Below are 14,864 nucleotides of genomic sequence, written 5' to 3'. Positions count from 1 at the left end.
GGTTGTTGTTGGCATGCCTGCTGATAGGGGTGGACAAACGGGTCAATTATCCCAGGCTCAGGGTGGTAGAGAGGGGAGGTGGAGGTAGAACTAGGCCATTATTAAATTATGAAATAATCTTTCCCATTTTTTTTAAATAGCGAATTTGTGGGGAAAAAGTTTCACAATTACATAATATATAAATAATAATTTGAGCTACATAAAAACTTTTTTCTTCATAACTGTCCTTTAAATAGTAGTTAAGAACCCCCACCCCCGGCACAAAAATTGTTTGGCCACTGATCAAAATTTGATGTCATTTGATTTGAAGTTCAGCATGCGAAAAAATGTCCGGTCAGCACAAGTCCAGCACAATTATCTCGTCCAGGGCCCAAGCAAGACTGTCAGTTGGACTGGCTGTTGATACCAGATTGACCAACACAATCACACTGGCTGACTGGTGACAGATGCTGGTTAAAAATAGGATGCAATCCCACAGCAGTGTGGCCAAGCTGGTGACCAGCATGAGGAGAAGGTAGCTGTTATAGATGTGTATGGTTCCTCCACATTTGCAGGTTCCTGTTTGTTAAATGAAGACACTGAAGAACCAAGGCATGGTGCAAATTTAACAGACTTCAGTCGTTAAATCCAACAAATGACACTAAACAAGAGTCAACAACAGGATCAGCTGTTTGGAAGAGAAGATTTGGAAAGTATTTCATGGGCACAATCCACCTACTCAACTCTGCTACTCATCCCACAAATGCATTTCCCTTACAAATGTGGCTCATTTTAAAAGGGGATTAAACAGACTTTTCAACTATATAAGCCTTTATACCTAGAAGCCTTGTTTCAAAAAGGAAATAATCTACCAAACACTAATTTACTCACTTTATGTGCCAAGTTTATATTGTTTCATGAATTATGTAGACCAAAGTCAAATTATTTGCTTATAAGGAGAATTTTCAGTCTGAATACTTGGCTTGTTGACCTGGAAAAACACACATTTGTAACATTCAAACTGTAGATGTTCAAGCATAAAGTCACACAATGTTCATCAGTTTTTGATTTAACCAGGTAAAACACACAGCTGTTCAAAATAACATTTTATTAACAATAAAAAACAAGCAAGCAATATTCTGAATGCCATTCATAATTACTACATTCCAATATAAAATCACCCACGAGTACACGTTTACTTCCCTTAATATCCTTGATTGCATCCATTGCAGTAGCAACATAAAATGAAACTAAAGAACCCGTCCCCCGATATCTTATCATGGCAATAAATTATCTAGAACAGTGAACTGAATCATATACTGGCAATTAAAAAAAAAAAAAAAGACAGCATATCTGATTTTGTTCCTTCAGAATCACACAAAGCTGCCTGGAACATACAACATGTCTCAAGGCCGATAATTAGCACTGAGCTGGTTTGGCATGATTCGTTTAGAGTTTTATTAACAGGAAAATGTGCAGATTTCATCAGAACGATGAGGACAATGATCCGGGAGAGTCATGATGTTATGATGTCTGAGGATATGCAACAATAAAAAGGTCCAATAAAGGCACTAATTCATATTATACAAAAATCTGTTCATACGTAATATTTTCATAATGATAATGCCAAAAAACATATTATACCTACTGGTCTGCAATATTTCTGTTGTAAATTGTTAAATCAAACAGCCATCTTTATGTGTGTGCTGCTCATTTTTCTATTAAAAGTCTATTTATTGGACATGTAAAAGTGGAGTAAACATAAATATGTGAAGGAGCTGATACAGATGAATAAATGTTTTTTTTTCCCCCATCATTTGTGCAGGGGTTTGTTTCTTCCACTTCTTTTTATTTCCATCTCTTACATTCAATTGAAGGAGCATGTTTATCTGACAGTCAAACCGAGCAGATTCACCTGAACTCATCATACAGCCTACAGAGATTCCTACAGAACTGATCATGTAATTCTAACACTATATGATGCTTCTGCTTTGTCCGACTCAGAGGACCACTCTTTTAATTGAATAACGCTAGAGATGGTTCATTTGCTATGATTCTTAATTTATTAAGCATTTTTCTTTACTTATTTTATATTGACTAGACTGGCATTCCACTTTTATGGCTGCATGTTACGATGATCAAAGGGATACTCCTTTATTTTGCAGTTTTTAATAAAGAGGTTGCTTGAGGTACTTATAAACATCAAGTATCTCACCTGCATCAGTCAGACTGCTCTCAGTTTGGAGACGTGGGGGTGTGGGGTGGATAGTGACAAAGGATGTTAAAAGAGAAAACATTAACATTTTTTAGATTTAAGCAGTGTTTTATGGGAAGGTTTGCTCTTCTGTGGGTGGATTTTAGCTTTAAACTGGATGTCAGAATTCCTCCCTGCTTCTATTAACTAGAGGCGATCAGCTGTACTGCAGGTGCGATGCTGATCACTAATTCAAATGACCCCACTTAGAAAAAGTCCACTTTCAAGCCTTTTAAAGATGTTCCTCTTTAGATTTTTATTAATGGACAACTCCACAGGATCCCTTTAGTAAAAGGAAAAAAATAGGAAAAACTGGAGTTCAGCAGCTAAATGGGATGAAATTATAAAAATGTAATTAAATTACATTACTGGAACTGTAGGAAGCAACATATTTGGGACTGATCCAACCTGCTGTTTTTAAACACACTCCTTGTACATCATACACAGTTTATTTACTGCACTCCACTTTTTAGCCACAGAAAAACTTGTTCCAGTTATCTTTTCAGCCGTGCTGCCAGCAACACAAAAATTAAATAAATAAACATTTAATTTGTTGGGATTTTTCCCTGATATGTTCCCTGGTGGAGTTGAAAGAAAATAAAAGAAAAAGGCACAAACTACAGCCTCAGTTATCATCATCAGCGACAAGTAATTAGAAGATGTTAACTGGAATGTGGAGTCACGGGTCATAATCAAGACGATGTGGATCCTATTACAACTAAATCAATTATGTAGCAGAGGGGAAAAAATGGTTTCACACTGAAAGTCAAAGTTCAGGTTTGTGATGTTTCCCTTTAAACTTTAGAGCTGATGACTCGAGGTTGCAGGAATCTGTCGGGTTGTGATGTGTTGTACAGCGAGGTTAGGGGGTGTTTGTGTGCAGATAAGTCAGACTTTAATTCACATTTTTTTCTTGTCAACAAATCCATGAAATGACAAAAATGTACATTTAATTTGTCTCTAAAACCACCTGACTTTCTTTTTAAAAACCAGGCTCATTTAGTGTCTAAATGCTGGATACTCACTGTTCAGCCTTTTTGTGGGACTTGTTGTCAAGAAGAAATGTAAAGAAAATCCCCAGACCTCTGCTCACATCAACAAAACACAGCTGGAGCAGCTGAACCAAAAGAAAACATGAAAAACCTGCAGCTGATTCACAACAATGTCAGTTCCTCCTCCTTTCTATGTTATGCTGTGATAACAAAGTGCTTCATAGTTTTTTCACCCATCACTGATGCATGTTAAACATAATCTCAGACTGGTTGTGAAAGTGTGCACACAGAACAAAGAAAAGGCCAGGAGGATAACAGAACGAGGTATATCTGCCATGTGCACAAGTCCTCCACCTTGCATTTTGATTTAATCAGATATATGTTGAGTAATTGGTTCTATTGGTGCCCACACACACCGGGCAACTCAGTAAAACACAAACGTACCATAGCATCAGTCTCTGGGATGTCTTCTGGATGGTTTTTCTTCCCAGCAAACAATCAGATGCTGTGGTAGTCCGAGTCCCGCTTGCTGGACTCAGCCACCCAATCAGCCACAAAAAAGGAGATGGAACCCAGAAAACCTACGATGACCAGGATGAGCAGCTGCCAGTGCAGCAGCAGGTAGTTACTGTAGAAGAAGGCCACGGCCGCCGTGATGGACTGGAGGTGGGACAAAAAACACAAAGTTAGATTTAAGTGAAACTCATCTCCTATCCGGAGTGAAATATTTTCCCTGTAATCGTCACCTGGATGAACTTGAAGACAGCGAAGGCGGGGGCGCTGTTGTCCCGGAAGATAAAGCCCACGATGCTGAGGAGCTGTGTGTTGAAGCAGCTGTCGCCCAGACCGAGCAGGAAGCTGCAGAACAATGCCAACCACACGCTGAAACACAAAAAAAAGAAAAGACACTGGGCTTCATTCACCAACCTAATGAAGCAACACATTTTCATCCACCATCTAGGAGGCAGTGCTGTGATAAACACATCCCAGAGAACAGGGAACCCCTGCAGGAACATCTCCAGCTGATGTGCTCCTGGCTGAGTGTGGGTTGGATATAAAGAACAGTTTGGGCTTCATGTGAGCAGAAGTAAAGATGGCTGCATTGACAAGATGTCAGCTAGATCAACGGGGTGATGAGAGAACAGGTGAGGTGGTACAGCAGAGGATTCATGTAGAAAGGGTTACTGGCTGCAGGATTTTACATGAAACTCTACAGATCTGGGTGAAACTCTAATGTACAGATGAGAACATCACTTTCCTCCCCCAGGTTGTGATGTCATGATTACTTCATTTCACGATCACGACATTAAACGCCACAAAGATTCCTCAATATCGTCACTTTCCATAAAAGGTCGTGTCTGAATCATAACAGGAGATTGCACACAGAACAAAAAACAAACAGATTATGCTGCAGCATCTTCTACATGTAAGGCTGAAAACTGTCAGAATCTTCATAAATACGGAGGATATTGGTTTTTGGTGGATTTGGTTCAAGTGCCCAAAATCAGCTTCTCTCACTGAGGTAATGCTAAAGTCTGACTTTTAAAGTGGCATGAGTAATAACTTTATATATTTATTATGTAAAATGTAAATAATGTGTTAATTCTACAGATTAATTTTTGTATTAACGCATTAATTGTGACAGCCCTAATTAAAAATTATATCTAAGGAGTGTTCATGTCATTGTACACATTTAAAGTGTTAGGATCTTAATTAAAGCTGAATAATTGCCATAATTTCTTTGACAATAATCAATAATCATTATTATTCTTGTAATAAATCACTTCCTCATATTTTTGCTTGCTTTCATGTTTTTAATCCTCTTGCTTAAACAAGATGTACTAAATGAATTAATCCTGCATATTCTGTCTTTTCCTTTCAGAAATCCCAAATTATATTGTTTGATATTAGAATCAAAATATCAGAACAATAAAAATATTACATTAAACTATAAATGATGAGTATGATGTTGTAGGTGCAGCTGACAGTTTTTTTTACTTATCTGGTTATAAACGGCTGCAGTAGCTTATAAATTCATGGCAGGTGTAGGAACTTCCACCGAACACCAGGTAAACACCCACGTCAGACTGAAACAGGTGGAGACATCTGAACCTTCATTCACTGTTTAGCAGATTTTAAACAATCTGGCTTATGAATGAGTGTTTCTGCATCGTAACGAGTCTTCGTTTCGCAGTAAGGACATTTCTTTCTAGCGTGCTTGAGACGTTGAGAAACCTGAAAGCTTAGATGGAAACGGTAGTAACGTTTCACTAAAATGGCCGACAAAGCTCTGATGAGGTCACGTGTGCATTTTCTATAAGCAACAGATTTAAATACTGTACATTATTTACATTTTACTATATAGTTGTAAGTATAAAATAGGAATTTCACCAAACTGTCTTTAAAGTAAAATTCAGACTTTCTGGAAGGTTTCTGGAAGGTGACATGAACAAACATCAGTAAATTAACGGGTAAGCAATTGCAATAAGAGCCATGTTTGGAAAAAGAAAAACTGGTTGCTCGAAATGTGCTGTATAAACAAATTTTACCTAATAAATATGCAACTAAAAAAAAACAACATAGCTATAACTTCATTCTAAACATATAAAAACTGCTATAGATAATGTCTTTTACTTATCATTTTGTACCCTTTTGTTTAAAGAACTCCTAGGGGCTGCTGAACCTCCCAAACATGAGTTAATAAGCAGCAGAGGACTTGTTTCATGTGATGGAGCATGATTCTTTTCTTCTTTTCAACCCTGTTCATTCCTTCCAATGCAATGATTTGCTGCTCTGTGCATTGAAATAATCAAATGACTTCAAATTATTTATGTTGGTTTTTTGTGTTTTCTTTTTTTTACCTGGGGGCGATGTAAGCCTCCAGATCTGTGCCCGCCTCAGGAGCCAGAGGAGCATCACTGGCAACGTTGAGGAAAATCAAGTAGAATGCAACAAAGTGAGTGATGAGTCCCAGCAGCACCACAGGGTTCCTCCCAAAACGGTTGTTTTTGTTCAGAATCCCAAACACACCTCCTCCTGAAAGAAAGCGAGACAGAGAGAGAGAGAGAAAGTGCTGTGAGTGCAGCTTTCTCTCCCTGCAGAGCTTCAACAAAACAACCCGTGTCATCGATGAATAGACTCACCTATGATTTCGCCGAGGCCGATGCAAATGCCAGAGATACCAATCAAACTCTTTGCATCTGTGCCGAAGCGCGTCATGGCTCCGATACACGTCCCGTACACCCCGCTGTAAAAGGTGAGCTCCAGGCCTGTCAGAGCAAGCGTAGCAGCAAGCATGGATTCACATTCAGATAGTCTCCACGTCCAGTTTCAGAAAAATAAATTTTACACCACTAAGATGTTTCAGATTCTTCTTATCTAAATCCCCCAGTGAACCCCAAACCAGCCAAAACCAAGTCTGAAACACTACAAGTCAGAAACATGGTCAAAACCAGCTCTCACTCAGATCACAAGTTCACAGCCAAACATGAATCCGCTGCAATCAGAGTTTGAAACCAATAATTCTAACAGAATATCTGGAAACCAAGTTAGAAACCAAGTCTGAAACAGTCCAAAACCAGTTTGGAATTCATCAGGAGAAAGTCTGAAGCCAGATCCAAAGCCGTCTATAACAAGTCTGAGACCGACCTAAAAACAAGTTGAAAGCCAGTCCAAGACCAGTTTGTCAAAGCAGAGAAGTAAATAAATAAATAAATCTTTACTTTTAAAGCAGCTGTTTAGGTTTATTTTGTTTTGATTTCCTCTGACAAATTTCTTTTCCTTTTCCCAGAGATGTTCTTGATCCACCCACCTGTGTATCCGATGGAGATGCTGAGCAGCAGCATCTCTTTGGTGACAAACATTTTACAGGCTTTGACTGCAAACAGGAAACCAGAAGTTAACACAGCGGTGAGTTCAGCTAAGGTCACGAACAGAAGCTTATGTCAGTAAACTCACCAAAAGCGTCGAGAGCTTGAGACCAGAGGCTTGAGCCAGACGAGCTGCTGAGGAGAGAAACATTTAAATAGATGAAAGCACTCCGTCCTTGAAATCTTAAGTTTCATATGTTTTCTGAGACATTGCCATTTTCTAGCTCATCCCTAAACTGGCACTGGTTGCCGTGGCAACTGTATCACAGCCTTTTCAGAGACAAATGGTGAAAAGACAACAAAGGATAGCATTTACAGTGAAAGTTCACCTGTCTGGCACCGCACCGTCCCGCCTAAAAGACGATCATTTGTGCTCCGGACAGGACAAAGACGACTCCATCCGTCTTTAAAGGAAATATTTTCCCATGTTACCTCCATAATATATGGAGTCATCTTATTTAAAAGCCGTCAGGAGGCTGAAGCAATTATAACTGGAAACCAGATTCCTCCTAAATCACCAGAAATCCTCCTTCAGCTGTTCGAACTTAACATGTTCCAGATTCTAAAGAACAGGATGGCGGCTGTTCAAGGTGAATCCCTTCTGTTTGCTTTCTGGAAGACTGGATCTGACCTTTGAAAAAGATTCAGGCTAAAGAATGCTTGTTTTTCAGCTGATACGAATGTGTGACTGAATCAGTAGAAAAACTGCTGAGTACAAACTGATAAACAGCTGAGATAAAGCAGAACAGTCCAGTGACTTGGTGTCTTGAGTCATTAACATAGCTGTTTTAGCATAATCTGATCATTTCTGTCTTGACTCATCAACTATAATCATAATATTTATGGAGTTATTACAATTAACAGGCAAAAACAAAAAGTAGAATTTAAAACAGGAAGAAAAAAAGGCACTTTTTTTTGGAAACTAAGTGGAAGCAGCAAATCTATGGGTACCTTCAGTCTTAAAATCAAAATAACCTGAAATGTTCTTGATGTTAAGTCATTTTGAAGTCGTGTTACAGTCGCTGACGTTCTGGTGAGAAAAAAATCTAAATAAAAACAAATATGAATTTGTAATATTTCCTCTTGTTCTGTTGACCTTAGAAGGGATGAAAATTATTATATGAGATTAAAGAATTAGAAGAATTTGGGACGGTGTGAAGATTCCTGATAATGTTGAAGTTTCTTCAGATGGAAGGAAAATCTGTCTCCACTTGTGGACATTAAAAGCCACGCTACTGAACCTCTGCAGATTTTCTCACTGTGGCGCCCGCTAACGACGGCTATTTCTTAGTTTTTCTGTTTTATTTATTTATTTTGCTTTGATTCACTCTTATTTGTGTATTTATTTCTATATGTTTTATTATTAATCTTTATTAATTTATTATTATTAATTTATTTAATCTTAAATAGTACTTTATTTTGGGCCAGTGATTTTTCCCTGGATTTATTTAATTTAATTTTTTTATTTTTATTAATAAATTCAGGTGTTAAAGGTCCCATATTATACACTTTATTCCCAATCTGAGACCATTCATTAATATCTAAATGAAATATTTCCGCCATGGTATGGACAAATCGACCCTCAGTTTGAGTGCAGCGGCTTCTCTTCACCTCCCTCTTTTTAGCAGCTTCAGAAATGTGCCGTTTATGGTGGGCGGAACCCTGGTGGAGCAGCTCAGCTGTTGGCTCCGCCCATCGCATCGCCCGTCATGAGGTGATTGACAGGTTAGGCCTTAGCGGTTACTAGACGCTGATTACAGCGTAGTGAAGGATAAACAAACGCCGGAACACCGGAACCCATTCCTGAAGAAGTTCGAGCAAGAAGACAAACAGTACAGCTCTTACCTCTCCAGCTGTGTCACGGACAGTTGGTATTGAACCTGGCTTCAGCTTCAAACGGTTGGCGAAGCCTGCTTTCCATGCCCCCATGTTGTGGAAACAGTCCTCTTTGAAATGCTGGCCACAGACATGCAAAACCTTTGGAAGTTTTCCGGGTACATTTCCTCCAAAAATAAAATTAATCCACTCAGTCCTCGTGGGTTCAGTGGATGGAAGTAAAAAAACGTTTTCGTGTTCATTTATGCAGCCACAAACAGAACAGTGCTTCTGTCGCTTAGCCATGTCCGCTAACGAGGGTTGCCGAAGAGGGAAAAACACTGGGCGCTAGGTGATTTTTAGAGGGCGGGCTTTGAGAGCCGGTAGGCGGGTCCATCGCTCTGTGGGGAGTGGTTATTGTCCCTTATGACGTCATAACGTACACGCTTTCAAACAAGCTCATTTCAGCGCTTACTTCCCTAGAGGTGGAGCAGGGGGGAGAGAGAGCGCCTGAAAGAGTTTCACACTTACGGGTCTCCTACACATGCGGGGGGACCAGTATGACTGTTCCAAAACCATTAAAAAGTGAATTTTGCATAATATGGGACCTTTAAGGAGTTAGCATTTGTTTTACCAGGCAGACGAGGTCAACATGGCACTACAACCATAAATGAGAGGAGGTTACATCACAAACATTTCAACCTGGTCTCAGTTACAGGTTAGGAAAGACATTACACAATACCAAACAATATTTAACGGATATTTAAAGAAAGACAATTTACCAGGTCAAAGCAAATCAATCCACACAGCACCTGCATCCATATCTCCCATCAATATGTCTAGGACAAGCTTTTTTTTATTATTATTATTATTATTATTATTATTATTATCATCATCTCCGGGAGACTAACAAGGGCTGAAAATTGATTATTTTAAAGTCTGTTTTAAGTAAAGTGAGCTGAGTCCATGTATGACCTTATCCCAAACTCTGTGCGACTTCTGGCCGCTGAGGCATAGAGGCAGGCCTAAGATCGCAGATTCTGAGACCAGTTGTGTTTAAACGTACAGAAAAAGCTAAGGTATGATATCCACTTGCTAGCATGCTGTAAAGCGAGAAGCTGCTGTAAAGTGATGCAACAGGATGGGAAAAAAAAAAGGCCACTGCAGGATAACAACGACTCCAGGAATGTACATCATGTCGGCCCACCATCAAAATGAGTCAGAAACACAGTTAGGAATGTTATGCAATGCTACTTTTAGTTGTGGAATCTGTCACTTGTCAATTTGTTTTAATTAAACAAAACACTGATGGACTAACAGGCCACAAGCCAGTTCCAGACCAACTTTGAGCAAACACTGGGGCGCCTCAAAGACCTGTGCTAAGCCTGTTTTCAATGCACACAATTTCCTTGGACCTGGTGCTCTACTCCCATGCTTCTTGTTTCACTTCTACACGGCTGATACCAAACGGTTCTCTCAGCTCATCCTTCACAGACATCCTCAAGAATGAGGGAACCAAACCCTCAACTAAACCTTACTAAGACTGAGATATTCTTCATCTAACACAATACGAAGATAAAAATCACTTCAACTTAACCTGTGGGTTGCGAATGATGACTTTAGGGTCTGCATCCACACTTTACAACATAAGGAAAGTCATTAACTTCAGGTCATTAATGCCTACAGGGGGATTTTAGGGTCTGCAACCAGCTATTTAAACTTCCGTTCCACCTGGTCTTGGACTCTCACCTGGCTGTGGAGCTTTCCATGTATTCTGACGGCAACAGCGACTCCGTCACCTCTGGACTGGGAGACGATTCAGGATCAGGCTTCCGGATCAGGAAGAAGAGGAAGCAGCCCACTAGACTGATCACCGTAAGAGAGATGAAGACTGTCTGGCGGTCCTTGTCTGAGACAAATATGAGTCATGAGGGTTAAAAAAAAGCACTCCAGCAAGAATGGCACAAGTTCCACAGATAGCGTGAAACAAACCCATGGGGCAGAAAATGGCTTAAATACTCTGGTTCACACCTGTAATGTGCACGTGTCCATGCCAGGCAAGGTAAATGTAGAGATTTCCAAAGAATAAGCTGCAGAGAGATGCAGAAAACACAAGCAAAGACATGAAATCATACAGACGAGGATACAGAAGAATCAGATTACTGACTACGATACTTCTGTTCTGCTTTTTTTTAATAAAACGCTTTCATTGCAAATGATGTCAGATTAAATTATGTTTGGTTTTTATTTGCCTTCTTCTGCTTGTTTGAAATGACCACATGCTTATGTAAACTCCTCCGTCTCTAAATGGGACTCATCAGTAAACACAAGAACTTTCCATCATCTGATGCGTTGGCCCTGTTTTTCTTCTAGAGAAGTGGAAGTCTGGAGTGTACTGAGAGATGACGGGACAGTCTTCAGACAGGGCTTCAGCTAACTGGAGTCTTGTGTTCTTCATTTAGTAAATACTGGTCATGATTGAATGAGAAATAACCACCAAAACATTGATCTCTGATTTTTCCACAGCTGTTATGTTCTGAAATCGCAAATAAAACTCCAACAACTGTACAAACATGTCACGTAAGCAGATATGAAGTTAAAATAACTTGAAAAATCTTCTTGGTTTGACTGCTTTGAAGACAGACTTAGCCACGGAATGGATCAAACCTACCTGAACATCATCTGAATGATGCTTCATTAGAAATATACAACTCAACCAAATCTAAGCTTTCTAATGAGTTACCATGGATACCAACCTGCTTCACATGGCATCTATTCAGGCCTTTGGATTTTGGAAAACTTGTTGTTTTTACTTACACAAACTTCACAGCCATGTTGTCGTGTTTATAGATGCTGGGGTTTTACCTGAACTGCAGCAGCGACCAGAATATGCCGCTGTTTCTTCCAATGGTGTTATCAGTGGAGTTGATGGCGAGGACATTTCCCTGAGCAGTCCAGAGCACTGTGGTGCAGAAACGAGACAATCAGCACCAGAAAGAAAGAACATTTCTCTAAGCTGGGCTTGTCATCGAATAGATAATGTCCTTCTACCTGCTGCTGCTATTCCAACCAACACAGACGCTGTGTAGAAGCTCCAGGTGTACGGATGAATGAACATAGCAATGTAACCGCTGTGGAAAAGAAACAATGCAGAGACACATCAGGGGGCATGGTCAGGCTGCTTGAAGAAGGCTGGGGACAGTGGACCCACCTGTATACAAGTCCACTGAAGAACATGGAGAGCTGGGGCCCGATAACTGTCACCACTGAGGGGGCGATAAGGTTCGATGCAGAGAAAACTCCATAAATGATCGCCATGCTAAAGGTGACACATTGGTTAGTACTGATAAACAAAGTGTAGCCCACAAATTTAAACTGATACGGTCTTGTTTCAAACTAAAAAATCTTTGTCCCATGAAACTGGTTATCTAAAATCTAATTTAACCTCAGGGACTGAAAACCACTGATCTGATTACATACATCAACTCTGGGAAAGTGGATGCAAGCAGGGAATCAGAGAAGGAATGCAGATAAGGTTTATTTATGCTTTCAGTTCCTTTTGATTTTTCCTCATTCATTTACATTTTTAGTGTTTTTTGTGTCCCTCAATAAACCAGTTTACCTTGTATATCCACTCCCATGGAACTCGGTGCTGTTGAAGCTCCTAATGACTGTTTGCTGCAAAGATTATGAATAAATACATGTAAGATTAATCGTCTGAGTAGAGGGTTATTGATCCGAAAAGGCATCAGTGAAGCCAACTCACCTCGATGTTGCCACATGTTTGAAAAGCAGTGAACATGAACATAAAGCCAAAGCCAAGGATGATTATATTTAACAGCTTTTTCCTCTCTGGACTCATTTTGGAGGTTATTTAGATTCCTTAAGGAAGTGTAGACAAAAAGGTTAGCAGTGAATAAGAGAGAAGCAGGAAGTACAGATGGGAATATGTGTGTCATATGATAGGAATGTTTCATTATTTAGCTTTAAACATGAGATGAGACAAAACATAAGCTCACTTCACTCATTAATAAAAAATACATGTTTTATAACAAGCACGAAAACAGATCAAATACCACAAAGCAGTAATTTCATTGAGATTAATAAAAAAAATCATCTGGAGAGCTGAACAATTTAAACGTCTTCGACCATTTGCAAGCAGATTAACCTTTAACCTGAGTTCAAATCTTGAAATACAGAAAGAAGTTGGACTCAATATGTTAGCCTATCGAAAGGAACTATATTTCTTATGTTTATATAACACAAATATTAGAAAACATAAGAACAAACAAAAGAAGATAACTTACCAACAACGCTGAGGACGTTTAGCTAACCCGGTGGCGGCTATTCTTTCTTCTTCTTACCGTATTTTCAGCAACATCGTTTGCTCATTATTGAAAGCTCAATAGCATCAGCCATTTATCTTGTCAAAATGCACCCTAAAGTAACTTAATGTAGATGTTTTGGTGGCGTAAACAAAGAAACTCTCGGGTAGACAGTCAGCATCGGTAAACAGGACTGCCCGAAACAGGACAGATCATGTGAATGAATCAGCTGACAAGCAGCTAGCTGGCCTGCAGCTAGCGTAGATCTACAAATGCTCTGCACAGCTAGCTTAACCCGATCCAACTCTTGACGATTAAAAAAATTATGTAATGTTTTTTCTTTAGGTTTGGCATTTTAAAATTAAATCTCATTTAAAACTATAAATATTAACAAGATCATATAAATGCAAAAGGGTTTTTAATAATCTACAATTACCAAACTAGTTAACTGGCACTAGCTAAACATTAACAACTTCCGGTTAAAAATAGAAAAAATAGATAGAAAAACGTATCACATACATTCATTCATTCATATGTTCTACGCTTTGCTGAAAAATAATTAAAGGAAATTGGCATACTTTCGTTTCTATGTTGTTAGCTTGTTGGGATTTTAGGTAATTCCACAAGATGGCGCCAAAGCTCCATCTCATGGAGAAACAACCTGCTCTGCTCGATGGTGAAGCCATACTTGAAATGTATTTTATCCATCCATCTTCTTTCATTCTCTGTACCGCTTAGTCCATTACGAGTCGCGGGTAAACTGGAGCCGAGCCCAGCATTTTAACAGGTGAGAAGCAGGGTACACCCTGGACAGGTCACCAGTCCATCGCAGAGCCAACACAGAGAGAAACCAACACACACACACACACACACTCCTAGGGAAAATTTAGAGTGACCAATTAACCTAACATGCATGTCTTTGGACGGTGGGAGGAAGAACCCACGCTTACACAGGGAGAACATGCAAACTCCACACAGAAAAGCCACTGTCCCTCATGTTAGAACCTCCCCCAGCCGAGGCTCGAACCAGCGAGGCTTCTTGCTGTGGTGCAATTATTTAGACTGCATTTAGGCTTGGTCTTGGTTTAAATAGCTAAACAAAACCAATCATACGAATACAATGTTAGAAATGATTTAATGCATTTATTGGATATACTGCAGCGTTATTGGAAATTTATGTGTTTTTAAATGGGGTGTGATACACATACACAGTTTAACAGAGACAAAAACAAACGATTGTGGATGCTTAAAATGAAAGGCATGTAAAAAACTGACAGAAAATATAAACTTACCGCTATAAAGTAAAACAATAATGTGGCCACATGAGGGGGCTATTGATCAGGATGCGTGGGTCAACGATCTCTGTGGCGCAATCGGTTAACTCGTTCGGCTGAAAGGTTGTTGGTTCGAGCCCACCCAGGGACGCTCGCTAAATTTTGGTCTTTATAATTAACCGCCTACTCATATAAACGCAACGTTTTTATGTCAATAATAACTTTATAAGATGAAATGTTCAATGACGGACCACGTCCAATCAGCTGCCTCCCTGTCCAATATGATATTGTAGCTCCTTCCAATCAACGTGAAGCAGGAAAGCCGATGATGGTGCAAATCGTAGACGCCGCAGTGG

At 39.5% G+C, this 14,864-nt stretch overlaps 1 protein-coding gene across 2 annotated transcripts; it reads right to left on the bottom strand.

The window, feature by feature from the left end:
* Positions 1-1,072: 1,072 nt before the first annotated feature.
* mfsd11 (major facilitator superfamily domain containing 11) lies at positions 1,073-13,478 on the bottom strand. 2 transcript variants are annotated; one of them, XM_041972419.1, is made up of 14 exons: positions 13,217-13,478; positions 12,676-12,791; positions 12,532-12,587; positions 12,121-12,228; positions 11,961-12,040; positions 11,775-11,871; positions 10,941-10,999; positions 10,659-10,818; positions 7,183-7,229; positions 7,037-7,102; positions 6,369-6,494; positions 6,087-6,261; positions 3,972-4,107; positions 1,073-3,885 (listed from the first exon to the last, which is right to left on the bottom strand). In XM_041972419.1, exons 2-14 carry the CDS (start codon positions 12,769-12,771, stop codon positions 3,724-3,726), a joined length of 1,368 nt encoding a protein of 455 aa, XP_041828353.1. In that variant the 5' UTR covers positions 12,772-12,791; positions 13,217-13,478; the 3' UTR covers positions 1,073-3,723. The 2 variants fall into 2 exon arrangements, with proteins under 2 accessions (XP_041828353.1, XP_041828362.1); XM_041972428.1 differs by having other exon boundaries at positions 7,183-7,226.
* Positions 13,479-14,864: the final 1,386 nt, after the last annotated feature.

This window comes from Melanotaenia boesemani, chromosome 2 (genome assembly GCF_017639745.1).
Source record: "Melanotaenia boesemani isolate fMelBoe1 chromosome 2, fMelBoe1.pri, whole genome shotgun sequence".
NCBI classification, from domain to species: domain Eukaryota; kingdom Metazoa; phylum Chordata; class Actinopteri; order Atheriniformes; family Melanotaeniidae; genus Melanotaenia; species Melanotaenia boesemani.
Note: the sequence above shows the minus strand (reverse complement) of the source record. Positions and strands in the feature narration are given on the sequence as shown.

Bases quoted from the DNA above. Each gene is read 5' to 3' on its own strand.
- mfsd11 (XM_041972419.1), bottom strand. From the start codon at position 12,771: ATGAGTCCAGAGAGGAAAAAGCTGTTAAATATAATCATCCTTGGCTTT. The intron at 12,588-12,675 runs GTGAGTTGGCTT...TAATCTTTGCAG, and splicing joins AAACATGTGGCAACATCGAG to CAAACAGTCATTAGGAGCTT. The intron at 3,886-3,971 runs GTGACGATTACA...TCCCACCTCCAG, and splicing joins CTGTCTTCAAGTTCATCCAG to TCCATCACGGCGGCCGTGGC.